At 38.6% G+C, this 18,495-nt stretch overlaps 1 protein-coding gene across 1 annotated transcript in view; it reads right to left on the bottom strand.

The window, feature by feature from the left end:
• PLCXD3 (phosphatidylinositol specific phospholipase C X domain containing 3) overlaps positions 1-18,495 on the bottom strand; it is a 155,031-nt gene that overhangs the window by 50,633 nt on the left and 85,903 nt on the right. The window contains exon 2 of the mRNA XM_057710137.1: positions 1,322-2,030. Within this exon, the coding sequence (XP_057566120.1) occupies positions 1,322-2,030 (709 nt within the window). The remainder of the gene's footprint in view (positions 1-1,321; positions 2,031-18,495) is intronic.

The raw sequence follows: 18,495 nt of genomic DNA, 5'->3' as shown, positions 1-18,495 counted from the left end.
TGTGCAAAACATTCATGCTCTGCCTTCTTATCATAATTCAAAATATCAAATAAAGTTAAATATAAAAGTGGGATAGGAGTTGTGTTTCCTCTTCAATGTTTGCTTTGTTTAGTATTTTAACAAATAATTTAATTTGTTAAATAAATTATTTTAATAAATAATAATTTAACAAATATTCAAAAGAATAAATAATATGTACAATACTACATCTTGTATCAGGGGAATGAGTTACAGAGATCTTTGGTGATCGCTAATTACACCTCACAGGTGTATGTCTGGGCTTGACCAATGGAATGCCTACGCTCTGGAGACTGAGTCTTGCTTATAGTACAGTGTAAAGACATAGAATACAGCTTGATAAAAATGGGGTTTGAGTCTTTGCTTCATCTTTCATTGTCCAAGTGGCTTTAGGCCAAACATTTCACTTCTCTGAACTTTAATTTTTATCTCTAATACAGGATCTACTTCCCAGGATTGTTATGCAGATCAAATGGAATCAGGTATGCGAAAAGACTCCGAAAACAGTAGGCAAAGGGCTTTGTAATCTATAAAATGCTATGCAAATGTGAAAAGGAGTGCTATGAAAAGATAACCGAACATGGAGTCAAAATGCATAGTGTGGGAATTCCTTGGATTATCCAGTGTTTAGGACTCTGCGCTTCCACTGCTGGGGACCCGGGTTTGATCCCTGGTTGGGGAGCTAAGATCCTGCAAGCTGTGTGGTGTGGCAAAAACAAAAACAACAAAGCAAACAAAAAAAACAAAATAAAAAAAAAAAAAACATGGTGCTGTGGGTTGATCTATGTCCTACAAAATGACATATTGAAGTCCTAATCCCCAGTACCTGGAAGTGTGACCTTATTTGAAAATAGGGCATTTGCAGATGTAATTAAGTTAAGATGAGATCACTAGGGTGGGCCCTAATCCAATATGACTAGTGTCCTTACGAGGAGAGAAGACAGAGAAACAGGGAAGAATGCCCTGTAAAGATGGAGGCAGAGATTGGAGTGATGCATCTCTAAGCTGAGGACCACAATGGATGCCAACCATCACCAGAAGTTAGGGGAGAGGCATGGAAAAGATTCTCCCTCAAAGCCCTCAGGAGGAGCCAGCCCTGCTGACACCTTGATTTCAGACTTCTAGTCTCTGGAACTGAGGGATGGTAAATTTCTTTTGTTTTACACCCAGTATGTGGTACGTTGTTGTGGCAGCCCTGGGAAACTAACACACGTGGGTATGAACTAGCTCCATGACGTATTAGCTCTTTGAATTTGGGTTAAGTTACCTAAAAACTTTCCCATGATAACTTAAGGACACTTACCTTTCTGTGATCGTTTCTCTGAGGCCACTGGCCACCCCTTTGACCACGGTGCTAGCTTTGGGGGTCAGCACCACCTGAGATATAAAAAACGATCCCTTCTTCCTTCTCTCAGTGATGGATGCCTGAAGAAACTGGATCAGTTTTTCTGGGTCTGTGGTGTTGGCCCAGGGTGCTGGCATCATCTGGCCAGGCCAGAGGAAGGGCACTTCCAGAGCCACTGGACTGTGGTAGAAGACCAGCACTTGGTAGTCCTTCTCCCACAGGTACTTTAGACTCACTTCCTGGGCAAAAATCGCTGGGCACATTTTATTTCCATAGATGTCTTTCAGCATTTGGACCAGTTTTTCATGGTGATATTTCTGCATCCCATAAAAGTGGTTGAAGTCCAAGAATACTACCTCCTTATGGTGATCTGTGAGGAACGCATTGATCTCCTCAAGGCCTTCATTGACTTTGGCACTGAACAGACCATGAGCGAAGTAGAGTTCATTGTCGGGGTCTCTGGGCTTGGTGGAAATTCGAAGATCAAAATAACGGATCCCAGCTCCTAGCTGACCGGAAAAATTCATGGTTTGGGTGGCTAGCCATTTCCGCATCAGCTTTTTGGCCACAGTTCCAAACACAGAGACGAAATTCTGGACAGTTTCTGGCTGTTCAGGCCCCACTGGAGAGGCTTCATCAATGTAGAAGCTGAAGGAATCATGAGATCCTAGGAGAATAACAAGGTACAATGTGGTTACGTTTCAGTCCTTTGTCCTTTGTCCTTCCCGACTTCTTTCCCTCTTGCCAGGTCCATATCTCTCCCTCAAATGAGCCAAAGGAAATACTAAGGAATATTTTCCTAGTTCATTCGAATGTCTTAGAAGTGTCCTTTTTTTTTTTATAACCTAGTGCAGTACACAGAAGTCTTGAACAGACCAAACGGTTTGTAAAATGATATCAAAAAAATCCCATCTAATCGATATTTTAAAATTCAAAAGATCATCTTCTACTTCTGTAAATCAAGAATGTAATGTATTTATTAGGATTGATTTTCCATGTAGGTGTCATAGGTGACCATAAAGTAGAATTTATAGGGATTCACCTGTTCCCAAATACTTTGTCTACAATCTTGCCCTTTCCCTCTATTTTGGGTGGATTTTAAACCCAGTGGGCTTGTTTCAATGAATAAAGAAGCCCTTTTCACATGTAGATGATTAGTGTTACCTCCTACACTTTGGAAAGCACAAGAGGTCACAGGAATAGAGCAAGAGAGAAATAAGGCAAGAGCACAGCGCAGTGCTGATATTTTAACATCATTCTTGACCCTGCATTTGGGCAATTGTGGATGCAGATGAAGTCAGATACTTTTTACATATTGAATAAACAATTATTTTTTCTTACAAGTTAACACAACTGACAGTATTTAAAAGTTAACTAATAGACTATTTTCTTCACAGATACTTCCTCTCAGCAGAGAAAGCTCTCTTTGGAGTTGCTTCCAAATTTAGCAGAATTTCTTCCTAGGAAGAACCTATTTAATTATTTATTTTTAGCAGTTACAAATATCAAACCTCCAGAAATGTAGAAATGAACTTGTGTATGAGTTACCTGTAAGTACAGAGTGCCATTTACAGTATTACTGGACCCAATAAAAGTTATTTGAAGTTCTAATTTTATTTTTCATAGCCTCGTTTAATTCTTGACCATGACTGACTAAATAGGTAAAATTTAATTAATGTATTCTGGATTTTTCACACATTAGAAAAGGCAGATGTCATTATTCCCCATCTGCTACTCAGGCTTCCTCACACCTTGTTGCTCACTCCTGATCTACATCCATTGAGACATAGCTTTTTCTAGATTTTTTACTCTTCCAACACAACACGTGCGCGCTCACTTGCACACACACACACAGACACACACACAGACACAAACACACACAGACACACACACAGGCACACACACACACACACCTCTAAGTTTATTCTCATCACCTCAGGGCCTTTGACTGATAAGCTATTTGAAGCAAATTTTTCAGTGATGCAATTTTATCTTTGTCTGTATTCCATATCTATGTCAATCCTCATCTACGTGCCTCTATGCATCTATATATCTGTCTAGCATTAAACAGCCCACAAGAATCACAAGAGTATGGATATCAGACACTGTGATGGATTGTTAGAATATTTTGAAAAATACTTTGATACTTTGCAAACCATAACCTTTAAGATTTGGAGGAGATAACTCCTCAGAATTATTGGAACTTTTCAAATGGTGAAAGGTAACTCAACAATATAGAAATTCCACATTTAATTTCATCTGGCACTATCTGATCTATTTATCTTTAGTAGACGGTATGGGAAGAAAATGTCAGCACTTTCTGGATAAGGAAAACTGTCAGTTTGGATCTGGCACTGGCAAATTTTAATAGGGATTGAAATTGCTGCATGTTGATTTGTTAGTTGCTATTTAGTCAATGGCTAATATAAATGAAGAAACCAAATTTACTATGATTTAGTATACAGCAAGAATGTATTTAAAGAAAGAAATTAAAAAACGAACTTGGGCTTCTCTGGTGGCGCAATGGTTAAGAATCCACCTGCTAATGCAGCGGATAGGAGTTCGATCCCTGGGCCGGGAAGATCCCACATGCCTCAGAGCAACTAAATCCATGTGCCACAACTACTGAGCCTGTGCTCTAGAGCCCTTAAGCCACAACTACTGAGCCCATGTGCCTCAACTACTGAAGCCCAAGCACCTAGAGCCTGTGCTCTGCAACAAGAGAAACCACTGCAATGAGAAACCTGAGCACCACAACGAAGAGTAGCCCCTGCTTGCCACAACTAGAAAAAGCCCATGCACAGCAACAAAGACCCAATGCAGCCAAAAATTAAATAAATAAATAAATACATAATAAAATAAATCCATAAAAAAAAAGAAGAGGAGAATTAAATTATCAATCAATATAAAACACACTCTATGCATTTTGGGAGAAAATACATAATCTAATATTGGCCAAGAAAGAGTATTTTGAGGACTTTTAATTTCATTTGGAATAGTAGTTCCTCCCCAATTTCAACATTTCTTCTAAATCATTAAGTTTTCAATTTGTTTGAACATAAAACAAAACAAAAAATAATACAGTAATACTACCTTATGACTTTCAACAACAGAGAAATTTTCTGGCCCAGTCCTGCGTCTTTAAAACCAGGGAGCCTGCCCATGAGCAAAACACGCCTAAGCACTATTTCTTTGTTAATGTCTAAATCTGCAACCTGTCTGCCTTATTTGGCCTAATATTTTGCTTCTACTCTGGCTCAGTATTCCAGTCCTCTTGTCCTCTTATTCCTTTATTATCTATAGCCCCAAACTCGTACCTTGGACCTGATACTTAATGTTGCTCTTCTGATTCTGAACTTAGCCTCTCAATTTTGGGTCTGATTTGCCCACTTTACTCAGGCAAGAGCTGGCCACTCCCATTACAAACCCAGCCCAGTCAAGTTCCTTCGCTCTGACTCTGAATATGTGAATGGAATGGAAGAGGTTATTTTCTTTCATTTCTTAGAAACAGCACTTTTACCAGTTTCTCCTCAGTCAGCTACATCATTCCCTCATTCAGGCAGTAGGCATACTTGTAAGACAGACCCTCACGTTCCCTGACCTCCTGTCATTCACATCTCTCCCTTGAGTGTGGGCCCAATCTAGTGACTTATTTCTAGTGAATTAAGTAACACAAACATGATGGGATGCCACTTCTGAGGTTATGTTGCAAAAGATTGTGACTTCCATCATGCTACTTTCTGGTTTTGATGAAGCAGACTGCCATGTTGGATAGGCCCATATGACAAAGATTTGGGAATGGCCTCCAGTCAACAGTAAGTTAGGAACAGAGCCCTTCAGTCCAACAGTCCTCAAGGGTCTGAATCCTTCAATAGCCACTGAGATTGGAAGTACATCCTGCCTCAGTGGGATATTGACTGCAGCCTTGTGAGAGACCTTGAAGCAGCTGATCCTGTTAATATTTGCCTGGGTTCCTGACCACAGAAACTGTGTGTTGTTTTGAGTGACTAAGTTTTGGGATAATTTGTTACACAGCAATACTTAACTAATGCAAGCTATAACAACTTTGTAGGGTTAATGAGGGGATTTGAGGTCTATAGACCCAATTGCATAATATAAGAACTTGAAATTTTAATGAAGAGAAATTAATGCCAATCAGCAGATGAATGGATAAAGAAGATGTGGCACATATATACAATGGAATATTACTCAGCCATAAAAAGGAATGAAATTGAGTTATTTGTAGTGAGGTGGATGGACCTAGAATTTGTCATACAGAGTGAAGTAAGTCAGAAAGAGAAAAACCAATATGTATGCTAACTCATATATATGAAATCTAAAAACATGGTACTGATGAACCCAGTGACAGGGCAAGAATAAAGATGCAGATGTAGGGAACAGACTTGAGGACATGGGGTGGGTGGGGGGGACAAAGGGGAAGCTGGGATGAAGTGAGAGAGTAGCACTGACATATATACACCACCAAATGTAAAATAGATAGCTAGTGGGAAGCTGCTGTGTAACACAGGGAGATCAACTCGATGATGGGTGATGACTTAGAGGGCTGGGATAGGGAGGGTGGGAAGGAGCCACGGGAGGGAGGGGATATGGGGATATATGTATAAATACAGCTGATTCACTTTGTTGTACAGCAGAAACTGGCACAACAGTGTAAAGCAATTATACTCCAATAAAGAGCTTAAAGCTCTTTAGAATAAAAATTATAAAAATAATTAATAATTATTTATTATAATTATTATAATTATAAATAATAAACAATTTTATAAAAATAAACTTTATTATAATAAAAAATTTTTAAAGAAAAAAATTAAAATGTTCCTATGCATCTCTCTATGCTTGAATACTACGTATCAGCTAGGATAACAAGTGAAAGAAATAAAGTTGGTTTAAAAAGTTGTCTCGAATGTATAGGTGGAGTTCCTCCATTCTGCATTCTGCTATGGATGATCTTAGATGTCATCTAGTCTACTCAGCTCGCATGCAGCATCCGTTTTATTAACTCAGCAGCACAAGGGATCTGTGTGATCATCTCATTTTTATGGTCTCTTATAGCACTGTACTTAACTTCTCATCCTCTCGTTTGGTATGGTAGGAAGAATTCTAGGATGGCCCCCAAACTTCCACCCCCTGTTACAGATGTCCTGTATAATCCCCTCCCCTTGAATGTGGTAAATATGATGGGACATAACTCTGATGATTATGTTCCAGCATATGGAGATTTTTTTTGCAGATGTAATTAAGATCACTAATCAGTTGGCTTTGAATTAATGAGAGATTATCCTGAGTGGACCTAACCTAAGCAGGTAAGCTTATCAAATAGAGACAACAAGCAGCAGCAAGTGCTCTGTTGGTCTTAAGAAACAAAATGCAATGTGGTAGAGAGGACCATGTGGCCATTGAAGGGATTAGCAGCCCACCAAAGTGGTATGAAAAAGTACTTTGAGCTGAATATATCTGAATCAGCAGCCACAGAAAGAAACATTATCTAAACTTAAACAGAGTCTCTGAAAACATAGTTACCATTGACTTCCCTCCCAGGGAGTTACTTGATTGGGAAAAAAACAAACAATCACAATGTTTAGCACCAGAAGTGTGAATTCAGCTGCTCATTAAAACTAAAAAAAAAAAAAAAAGACAGAATCTTCCATACTCTCTTACTGAAGCCCTATCTACCCCTCTTTTGTTAAGTTTAGTATGTAAGCCTCTTCTTTCTGGTTATTCAGTGAGTTACTAGTCTCTGAGTTCTTCTGCATGTACACAGTGCATGCATATATAAACATCCTCTTTTCTCCTGTTAATCTATCTATTGTTAATTAATTTGCAGACCACCAATCACTGGACCCAAGTTGGAAGAGGAAAAGTTTTCCTCCTTATAAAGTGAAGAGTGGGCAGCTTCTAGGAGCTGAGGGCCACAGTCCTACAACTTAAGGAACTAGATTCTTCCAACAATCAGCAAGCTTGCAAGAGGGTCCTCAGCCTCAAAAGAGATTACAGCCTTGGCCAATACTTTAATTTCATCTTGGTGCAGCCTGGTCTTCATATTAAAGTAAATTAAGCAATGGAGAACATTGAAAACAGCACTGAATGTGTTGGGAGACTAAGCTCAAATTCAAGCTCAGTCACTAACTCACAGTTTAACACTGGAGAGTCATCATATTGTTAACTCTTCTGGCTTTGAATTTTCCAATTTGCTTAATTAGGATACTCTCCACACCTATTGCATAGGATTCTTACAAGGAAGAAATGAAATCATGTTCATGAAGTTTCCGTAAAATAACTATAAAACTGAAATTACAATTATTTTCTTATGGTGGTATACCTAGTCACAAAACATCTACTCACTTGTGGCTAAGAAAAACATTACCCAGACAGACACACATTGGGATGGCTGTGAAAGCACATATGGAGGGAGGGCAGGAAGGGAAATTATTTAAGTTGCAGGATTTAGATTTGTAAATATTTTTTGAAAATAAGGTTCTTATCCATCACTTGTCTAAGATTTAGCAAGTGTAGAACAATCAAAATTACCCTCATTTCTTGTTGCTTTGAACAGCAACTAAATATTTACATTCTGCGATGTTTAAAAAAATGATCTGTTATGTATATTAAGTACTACCTCTCTTCCATTCAACATCTTTCCAGCATTATTTATAAAAGCTCTTTGAGATGAAGTTCTAGTTGGTCTCTCAGTTTGGGCACAGCTCCATTTCAAATTCTACAAAATTATGGGTTTCATAAACATCAAAGAAAATGTATCAAGTCCATTTCATCTATGAACCTTCAGAACAAAAAGGCCCAATGAGCTAAGATTTGACATGCCCATGAAGGTGCAATTCCAATATCTATATCCTGACCTTAGAATTCAGGCTCTGACTCCATATGTATACGACCTGCTCCCCACCTGGCCTCTGCAGGCTGCAAAATGTTATGCATGGCATTCTGTATTTCCCTTTCCTTATCTTTTCCATTCCTGTTTTATTTAGCATAGTGCTAAGGGTTTTAAGACTCCTGTTTTCTTGGAACAGGTTTCCTGCCTATTTGATATCTTGCTATCTTTTGTCATTATAAGGCCCACACCACAGGAGTAGGGAAGCATATGTATGTGAAATCTGTGAACCAAAAGGAGACTGCTGGATGAGGGAGTGAAAGAGTAATTTAGTTTTTGAGGCCCTTTTCTAGGGTAGCAGATAGGCAGGTGGCAGTATCTTCACTTTCCATGGGAAGAGGCAGAGTTCTTGAGTGACTTTGACCCTCTTGTCTTCCCTTCATGGAGGTCTTACTCCTAGTCTTCTTTTGCTACTTACATGTATTCCTTTCTCTGTGGCAAACCTTTAGTTCACTCGTGGTGGTCTTCCCTTCCCCTGAATTCACAGTTCATCTAGTCTGTAGCACCCTCTCATCAACCAGTAATTGTTATTAGATGTTGTAACTAATATTCATTGTGTTCCCTGAATTTTTATTCAATCTTTATATCTTGCTCTCCACTTGCGATCCCTTCCCAGAAATACACATTGATTTTAATCTAGATTTTAAACTTATCCCAAAGTAAATAACTACGCCTTATAATCTCCTGTGCCCACTACTGTATCCAGCTTTATTAATAGAAAAACATTTGATTCAAGTCAATGGGTCAAAACTGTTCACATGGAATATGCTATTAAAGTAAAATCACTACTTCGACTAAAAATCATTTTTACAGATTAGGCCATTATTGACCCCCTTTTTCTTTACCATTTCCTTTTAGATTTCTCATAAAATTAGTCTGCACAGCCTGGCTCTCTCTGCCTAACTTTGGTTCCATCTTTAACTGCTGTAATCAGACTATTGTGATTGTAAGTCATATAAAACCTCTGTGAAATATCCTCAATGGCTACTAAAGAAACTCAGCAGCCTTCTGTGATCTCATTCCTACATCTGAGTACAGAGCTTAGCGGGCATTTAGTTAATATTGTTGAGTAAATGAATGAGTGAATCCTGTTTAGCCTTTCTGGAACATTCGATACTGCTATACTTCCTTCTTACAATATTTTCCTCCTTTAGCTTTTAGACATGACTCTTTCCTAGTTTTTCTACTTTCTTGTAATTGTCCCTTCTCAGTCTCCTTTGCTGTCTCTTGCTCTCCTCCAACTGCTACAAGAGAGTGTTATCCAAAGTTGTATTCAAGACTTCAGCTTGCTCCAATCTTCTTCCTTGGATGATCTCATCCATTTCTTTGGCCTCAAGCCTTATAATAGATGCATAATAAATTGATACCATCTCATCTGACCTGTCTGCCTACCAGGTACCTAAATTTCATTGTTCCATGGGAACCTTAAACTATGTCTTAGATGAATCATAGTATCTTCCTCTTCAAACCTGCTCCTTTATGTGTGTACTTATCACACATAATTATCTCATATTCCTTCCATCTCATCCTTGGATTCATCTTAAATTCTTACCTGCCCCTCAAACCTCACATTCAATCAGTCTTAAAGGCCCACTGTACTGACCTCCAAATCCTCTCTCTATTATGGCCTCTTCTTTTCCATTCCATTGCCAATGGCCTGGTTTCCTGTTGGGACCACTGACATAGCTTCCCATTAATATTCCCTTTATCCCAGCTACTACCAGTCAACCCTCCCCTACAGGCATTACCCTGCCTCAGCCTCTAGAATGGATTTAATCTTAGAAAAAAAGATATAGAATTGATTTCAGCCAATAGAGTGGCATGTCTCAACAAATTTCTCTTGCTTTCTGTCTCACTTTCATTAATGGGAATTTTGCCTTGATAACTTATCTAGTATTCAAGTCTTGGAAGGGAATTATTTGCTCTTTTGACCTCCTCCCACACAGGATACTGAAATGTCACCACTAAATGTTAGACCACTAAATATAAAAGTATCAACAGAACCTGGTTATGTGTTGAGTCTGTCTGCCTGTTGGTATTCCCTCAATATCGTTGACTCCAGAGTACTAATTAGCCAGCTCCATTCCCTGTTCCCTGTACTAAATCCCTAAACACAACTCTTTGTGTGGACTCTGGCCTTGAGATGGTACAAACCTGATTGATGGCTTATAGGACTCTGACCTCAGAACATGATAATCTCTGCAGGGAGATCTGTACTGCCCCATTCCTGGTAGGACTTAATAAATAAAACCTACTTTTGGTTTCTGACTGTAATGGAAGAGGGAAAATACACAGATTATGAAAATAATATTAATTCTCGAATCACTTTTACTTGATTTGGAAGTCAGTCAATTCTCTCCAATTGTAACTACACAGTAGTCAATCAGACAGAAAAAAAATGTCAAAATTAATTACTTGGTTCTTATTTGACAACCTGTAATTAATCTCAAATTTTTTTACCCCGTTAATTAAAGTGATCAGTTATTTGGATTTTTCAGAGACAAAAGCCAAACCTTGAAGAATAAGGATCACTCCTTACTCCTGGCACGCAATCTTGCCTCAGTCCTCCAGCACACGATCGGGGTTTGTAGACAATACAAGATTTTGTATCATCAGAGATAATGCACAATATGTATCACAAACAAAAACGCTTCTAAAATTGAACAGATAATTTAAAACTACACACTTGAAATTTAATATTTGTACTTCACTTGACATAAATGTATGGGAAATACAATTTTAATATTAGATTAAACCCGACATATCTTGCAGAACACTGAGATTAATCTTTTTGTGAAAGAAAAACCAAAATGATCATGCTGTGTTTTCCCCTTGGGTAAATCTGTATCTTTCATATTGTGCAAAACCTTCTCCTACAGCGCATCTCAGAGACAGTGAGCTGAAGTAACGGAGGTTGCTTTCTTTACTTAGGTCTTTTGATCCAGGATCCCAGATGCTAAATTTAAGAACCGTATTACATTAATGCCTCCCAGTAGAGAAGCTCAATATTCATCACAATTTCTTTAAACTTGCTGGGTTGTTTCTTTAAACCAAATAGAATAGATGAGCTGACAGTGAGTAGTTTAGAGCAGCAGTGTTTCAGTCAAGGGGCAGAAAAGAAAGCCTGCTCCAACTGCCACCCTTGGTGAAACTATTAAACCTCTTTTTCATATGGATTTCCTTTTAAGGACTGTCAATAGGGCTGTCTGAAAAATAATTAAAAGGGACACCAAGAAATAAAGAAGTCCTAAATTACTGTCTAATTTCCCATAAACCAGCTCAGCTATGTATTTTTCCTCTCCACTACAGCATCTGTCTGGACCCTTCTCAGCAGAGACTCAAATGGAATCATTCCCTGAGGTTTTGCTGTGTACAGGAGCTGCTAAGCCAAGGATAACAGTATCCTAAACTTCTAAATCTGCCAACACAGCATTGGTGAGGGCAGCTTCCTCAATGGAAAGGTCCTAGGACCAGAAAGAATCTATGTATGAAATATAAAGATTTAAGAGGAAAATCAATAGAGCAGCGGTATTGGTAGGTAATCAGAAAGACCAATAGACCCATCTGTTTCCCCAGAGAAGTGATACTTAACCAGGCTTAATTTTGATCCAGGAGATATTTGACAACACCTGGAGATGCTTTGTGTTGTTACAGGTGAGGGGGGCAGTGCTACTGGCATCTAATGCCTAGAGGGCCAGGGAGGCAGCTGCCCATCCTACAATGCACTGGAGAGCTCTCACAACAAAGAATCAACCAGCCCAAAATGTCTGTACAGTAGTCCCCCTTATCTGCAGGGAATATGTTCCAAGACACCCAGTGGATGCCTGAAACCATGAATATACCAAATCCTATATATACTATGTTTTTCTCCTATACTCACAAACCTATGATAAAGTTTAACTTATAAGTTAGGCACAGCAAGAGAATATCTGAATTGCCAGCCTCACCATTTTTGTACTTTGGAGCCATTCCTAAGTAAAATAAGGTTTACTTGAACACAGGCACTGCAATACCATAACAGCCTATCTGATAACCAAGATGGCTAAGTGACCAATGGGCAGGATATCCTGCTCAAAGGGATGATTCACTACCAAGGTGGGATAGAGTAGTCGGCATGAGATTTCATCACAACACTCAGGACACTGAGCAACTTAACACTTCGGAATTGTTCATTTCTGGAATTTTCCATTTAACATTTGGGGACCAGAGTTGACCCCAGATAACTGAAACCTGGAAAAGTGAAACCTCGGATAAGGGGGGGTTATGACAGTAACAAGATTGAGAAAGCCTGCTCTAGTGGAAACTGTACAGGCAGATAAAGTAATTTCCAAAAACAGAAACTAGACAGCGAATTGCCTCCCTCCACCTGCACACACATTTTCTCACAACAAAACTCATCTCTCACGTGCTTCCCATTGTACCATTCTACTTTGAAGCTCTTCCGAATACTTAGAGCAACTGAAACTATCACACATGAAGTATTGCTTTTGAGTTTGTTTGAAACCCACAAGCATATGTGGCTTGGGCACTTATTTCTACCAATCTCTTGATTTTTTTCTTCAAAATTTCTTTCAATTGTTCTGACATTTCTCGAGATAATCAATAAATCTTTCAGGCTAAAATTAAACCATGCAGATAAGTACTTTTTATTCATTGATCTCCATCTCCACTCCAGAAAGTTGTGTGTGGCACGAGTTTTGTAGGGACTGGATTCATTTAGTTCTTATTTAACTTATTTAATAAATCAAGTACCTGTTGTGTGCAAGACACCATGGTGATAGGAGTTCTGTGTGTGGTGAAGAGGCGGGCTGTTGGGAGATTAAAATAACAGCATTTATCAAGTAAGGGAAGGAAAGGTGGGTTCCTTCTGTTAAGTATTCCTTATGCATCATGTCCTGCTCTATAGCATCGAGCATTTGGTAAATATTTATTGAGAATCTATTACATACCATGCATTGGGTCAGGGACATGGAAGTAAAAGAGTACACAGTTGATCCTTGAACAACACAGGGGCTAGGGGTGCCGACTCTCTGGGCAGCTGAAAATCTACGTATAACTTATAGATGGCTCTCTGTGTACTTGTTTCCTCTATATTCTCGGTTCTGCATCTGCCGACTCAATCTTGAATCATGCTATGTTGCAGCATTTACTATTGAAAAAAATTCACATATAAGTGGACCCAAATGTCCCATGCTATTCATCCTTGTGGAGTTCATATCACAGTGGGGTGAATTAGGCAAGAAAATCACCATTATTATAAAGCATGTTAAATGCTGTAATAAACTATCTGTGGTTGATAAAATAGCAGTTCAGTCCTGAGCTGGACATGATCTTCTAGAGATCATTAACAACCAAAGATAAAGGATGAGAATAATACTCCAAGCGTATGCAATCCTTAAGGCTATATTTTTGCAATATTAATGTACACATGGATCACTTGAGGATCTTGTAAATATCTGAGGTGCGGCATGAGATTCTGCATTTCCAATAAGCTCCCAGGTATTATCAATGCTGCTGTTTGAAGGACCACACTTTGAATAGTGAGAAATTAAGGTAATGTTGGCACCTCTTGCTCATCAACTACATACCCATTACACCATCTCCTTTCCTCAGTTTCCTGTGCTTCCTCACTCCCAGTTCCCACTTCTTTATACACACACACACACACAGACACACATACACACGTATACGCACATACATGTTGATGTACACACTTCTGCTTGTGTGATTTCCAAGTTTGGGGAGATGTCACACACACCTGTGTTGTGGGTTGTTGGTTGAAGTCTTTGCTGCGTCACTCAGAAGAAAGTCTGAACTGATCTTTCTTTTTACTTATTAATAAAACATTTATTAATAATATTTATAATAAAACATTTATTTTGATAAGTTTTTGAGGTCACTTACATATGAACTACAAAAATCAATCTGCTCATCTTAATGAATAAGCCAAACACAAGTCCTTGGCCGCAAGAAAAAGGCAGTAGCAGATCTGAGCAAAAGAAAGCCTCATTTTCCTTATCCTTGAAGCCAAAGAGCTGTTCCCCTTCAAATGTCTATATTTCCAGATTGATAATGGCCACTCAACCAGATGCAGTGAGTCAGGGAGAAGATGACTCAAGAAGGACTAAACAAGAAAGATGGGAGGTAGTATTCATGAAAGCAATGTGGCAAAGATTAGAGAGAAAAAATGGCATATTTTGTTGACAATGTTGGATCCTAGAGAAGAACTCCAAAGGGATCTCTGTCCGCTGGTAAATAATGTAGGAAAGAATTAGAAGAAAACCACACTTTTTCTGGTATTCTGCTGTGCTTCAACTCCCAAGTGGCCTGTACAGTCCAAGAAGAACAAGACAATCTGTACCTAAGAGAGAGATGTGATCTACCTAAGAGGAAACATAAGAAGATTTGTTTTACACAGCAGACTGTGATTCTTCCTCATTCACTGCCCTCAAAGATGTTCCATGAAGTCGAAAGAAATCAGACTCCCAGGAGCCTTGAGTAACATGTAGCTCAGGGTCCTAAGACCACTCCAGATGCAACTCCCTTTGCTTGTTGCATTCCAGCCTCACCAGGCTTCTTTCTGCTATTCAAATACACTAATCTCATTCCAATTTGGCCCTTGTGTACACTATTCCCTCTGCTCTGCCCCTAGTTGTTTGCATAGCCGGCACCTTTTCATTAAATTCTCAGCTAAAATGTCAACTTCTTAAGTAAACCTTCCTATATCTAAAGTATCTAACTCAACCCACTCTGCCTTGCTGCCTGTCAGTCTCTATCACACAATTAAATTTTATTTTCTTCATAGTATTTATTACCAGCTTCAAGTTTTCATTTTATTTAATTGCTTATTTTTTTATTGTCTATCTCCCCATCCCCATTAGAATTTAAATTCCATGAGAATAAGAATCTAGTCTGTCTTGCTCACTATTGTATCTCTAGCATGGCAATAGGCCCATAAAAGATACTCAAATATTTGTTGTTGGAAATCTCTTTCCATCTCTGTAAACCTCAATATCCCTAATCTATAAATGGACAGATGATGCCATCTGCAAATAAAAGTATAAAATAAAATAAATGATAAGCATTAGACATGGATTACAGAAAATACTTCACAAATATTAGATTTTATTATCACTATTAATTGTTACTTCCAGATTATTAATTCTGAGCACTAAGTGCCTGGCACGTAGTAGGTTCTCATCAGATATTGGCTGAATAAATGAATGAATGAGAATTGCACCCAAAAGGTACAAACACTATGGCTGCCATAAATTTTTAGAACTACTCAATGGAAATATTGTCACAGCATCCATGAGTGTCTTAGATAGATAAATGTGTTTTAAAGTCCTCTCCCTGAGGGTGTGGAGAAAAGGGAACTCTCCTACACTGTTGATGGGAATGTAAATTGGTACAGCCACTATGGAGAACAGTATGGAGGTTCCTTAAAAAACTAAAAATAGAGCTACCATATGACCCAGCAATACCACTCCTAGGCATATACCCGGAGAAAATTGTAATTCAAAAGAATGTATGCATCCCGATGTTCATTGCAGCACTATTTACAATAGCCAGGACATGGAAGCAACCTAAATGTCCATCAACAGGAGAATGGATAAAGAAGATGTGGTACATGTATACAATGGAATATTACTCAGCCATAAAAAGGAACAAAATAGTGCCATTTGCAGAGACATGGATGGACCTAGAGATTGTCATACAGAGTGCAGTAAATCAGACAAAGAAAAATAAATATCATATAATAACGCTTATATGTGGAATCTAGAAAAATGTTACACATGAACTTAGTGGCAAAGCAGAAATAGAGTCACAAATGTAGAGAATAAACTCATAGTTACCAAGGGGGGAAGGAGGAGTGGGATGAATTGGGAGATTGGGATTGACATATATACATTACTATGTATAAAATAGATAACTAATAAGAACCTACTATTTAGCACAGGGAACCCTACTCAATGATCTGTGGTGACCTAAATGGGAAGGAAATCTAAAAACGAGTGGATATATGTATATGCATAACTGATTCATTTTGCTATACAGCAGAAACTAACACAACATTGTAAAGCAACTGCACGCCAATAAAAATTAATTTAAAAAGAGAGAGAGAAAAAAAAGAAAATCCTCTCCCTTATTGATTCCCTGGGCCATAAGTTCCCTTTCCTGTACCAGATGTAGCAATGCCAAGACTCACCATCTCTGGAAGGCTCTGTTCCTTCCACATGTGCTATTCCAGATTCTTACAAATGTAGGTTCTCCTTCTGAAATCAAGAACCAGAACCAACAGGTATCCCTCAACCCAGATCACCTGTAGGGGACTCAAGTGTAGGGTAGCTTACTCCATGACCATCTCTTCTCTTGGGAGAGATACCTAAATCTAAGCGTGCACAGCAGGCATTGAAGGTGACACAAAGAAGATTCAGTCTTATTCAGGGAATATACATCATAAGGGAAAGGAAAAAATTTGGGAAGAGAGATGTGGTTGCCACGCAGTTAGCCCTGTCTTCCCACTCCTCTTTAGGAGGTGATTGTTTAAGACACTGATGTCTTTTTAATGCCACCTCCTTCCCTAAATTCTCCACTAAAATCTCCCTGTAGTGGCAGACTCCAGAATTTGGAGCAGCTTTGAATATCTGTAAGCAAAGAAGCAGCTCTAGCTACCTGAACAGACAGAGGAAATGGACCAGGGAAAGAGAGGGAGATTAGATAAAATCAAATCCCTAATGACAGGGCAAGAATAAGGATGCAGACGCAGAGAATGGACTGGAGGATACAGGGTGGGGGGGGGGTGCGAAGGGGAAGCTGGGAAGAAGTGAGAGAGTAGCATAGACATATATACACTACCAATTGTGAAATAGATAGCTGGTGGGAAGTTGCTGTATAATAAAGAGAGATCAACTCGATGATGGGTGATGCCTTAGAGGGCCAGGACAGGGAGGGTGGGAGGGAGTCACGGGAGGGAGGGGATATGGGGATATATGTATAAATACAGCTCATTCACTTTGGTGTACCTCAAAAGCTGATACAAAAGTGTAAAGCAATTATATTCCAATAAAGAGCTTAAAAAAAAAAAAAACAGTAAATCAAGTGGAAAAAAAAAATCAAATCCCTATCACTAAAACCAACTATTCTGAATGAACAATCTCTACTGTGTTTTTCCCTCTAAGAAGAAAACAAATATGAAACATGGCAAATAAATAGTCTAATTATTACATTCTCTTAGATTTAAGAGCCAGAAGGCCTCTGAAGCCTATTTAGCTTTGTTCTTGTGTGTCTGGCACTATTGGTTTTCCTTTTATGAAATGAAAATCTGAAATAACATAACATTACCCTTAATCATGTTTGTGCTACAGAAAGAACATCTCCTTGAAATATAAGCCTTTGATTCTATGATGCCCTCACAAAACACCACTTGCCAACAGCTGGATCTTTTTTTAATCAAAGAAGTGTTTGAGGCATGGAGAGTATTTATTCTTCTGGTTTTCCTTCCAATCTCCTTTTCTCTTCCTTCGGCCTTGAGATTTGAGATCTTGATGTATAGAAAGCAACATACCTCCTTCTACTTTCCAAACTCATGGCAAAGTTAAAAGAATAAGCAACGTCTGTAGATGTGGTATACATACACACTGGTTTATAAAAACTAGAAAATAGGTACCATTATTGGACCTAAGAAGATTCTAAATAGCATCACCTTAATGCTACATGATATTTTGTTCCATTACTCCAAGAAGATACATACATAAATTATACTAACATTACCAAAACACTTACCCCATAGTTGTTATAAAGCATTATTTCTTGCAATGGTGTTGGTTATATAGAGTTTTAATCATGAACATATAGTATTATCTAACTTTCATATGAAAAATCCATGACTCTCCCTTGTATCTAAAATGGGTAATGGATGTTGCTATTTGTGAAATGAAAAAATTATGCAGTGACACTCAAATGTATTAACTGAAAACTAGTAAATATTTCACAAGCACCTAGTATGTGTTCTGCACCAGGCTAGTAGTAGATGTAAAAGCGGACAACCATTCTCTGCCTTTCAAGATCTTTCTTAGTCTCTCATGGTAAAAATAAGACCACAAAGGAAATGGGAACCATGACACAAACAGACTTATCCAGGGGCTGGTGGTCCTGCTCTCCACCAGCCTCACCCCACTCCCTCCTCCATAGCCCCACATACACATGTTGATTTTATTGGCTG

Source organism: Hippopotamus amphibius, chromosome 15, assembly GCF_030028045.1.
Source record: "Hippopotamus amphibius kiboko isolate mHipAmp2 chromosome 15, mHipAmp2.hap2, whole genome shotgun sequence".
NCBI classification, from domain to species: Eukaryota; Metazoa; Chordata; class Mammalia; order Artiodactyla; family Hippopotamidae; genus Hippopotamus; species Hippopotamus amphibius.
Note: the sequence above shows the minus strand (reverse complement) of the source record. Positions and strands in the feature narration are given on the sequence as shown.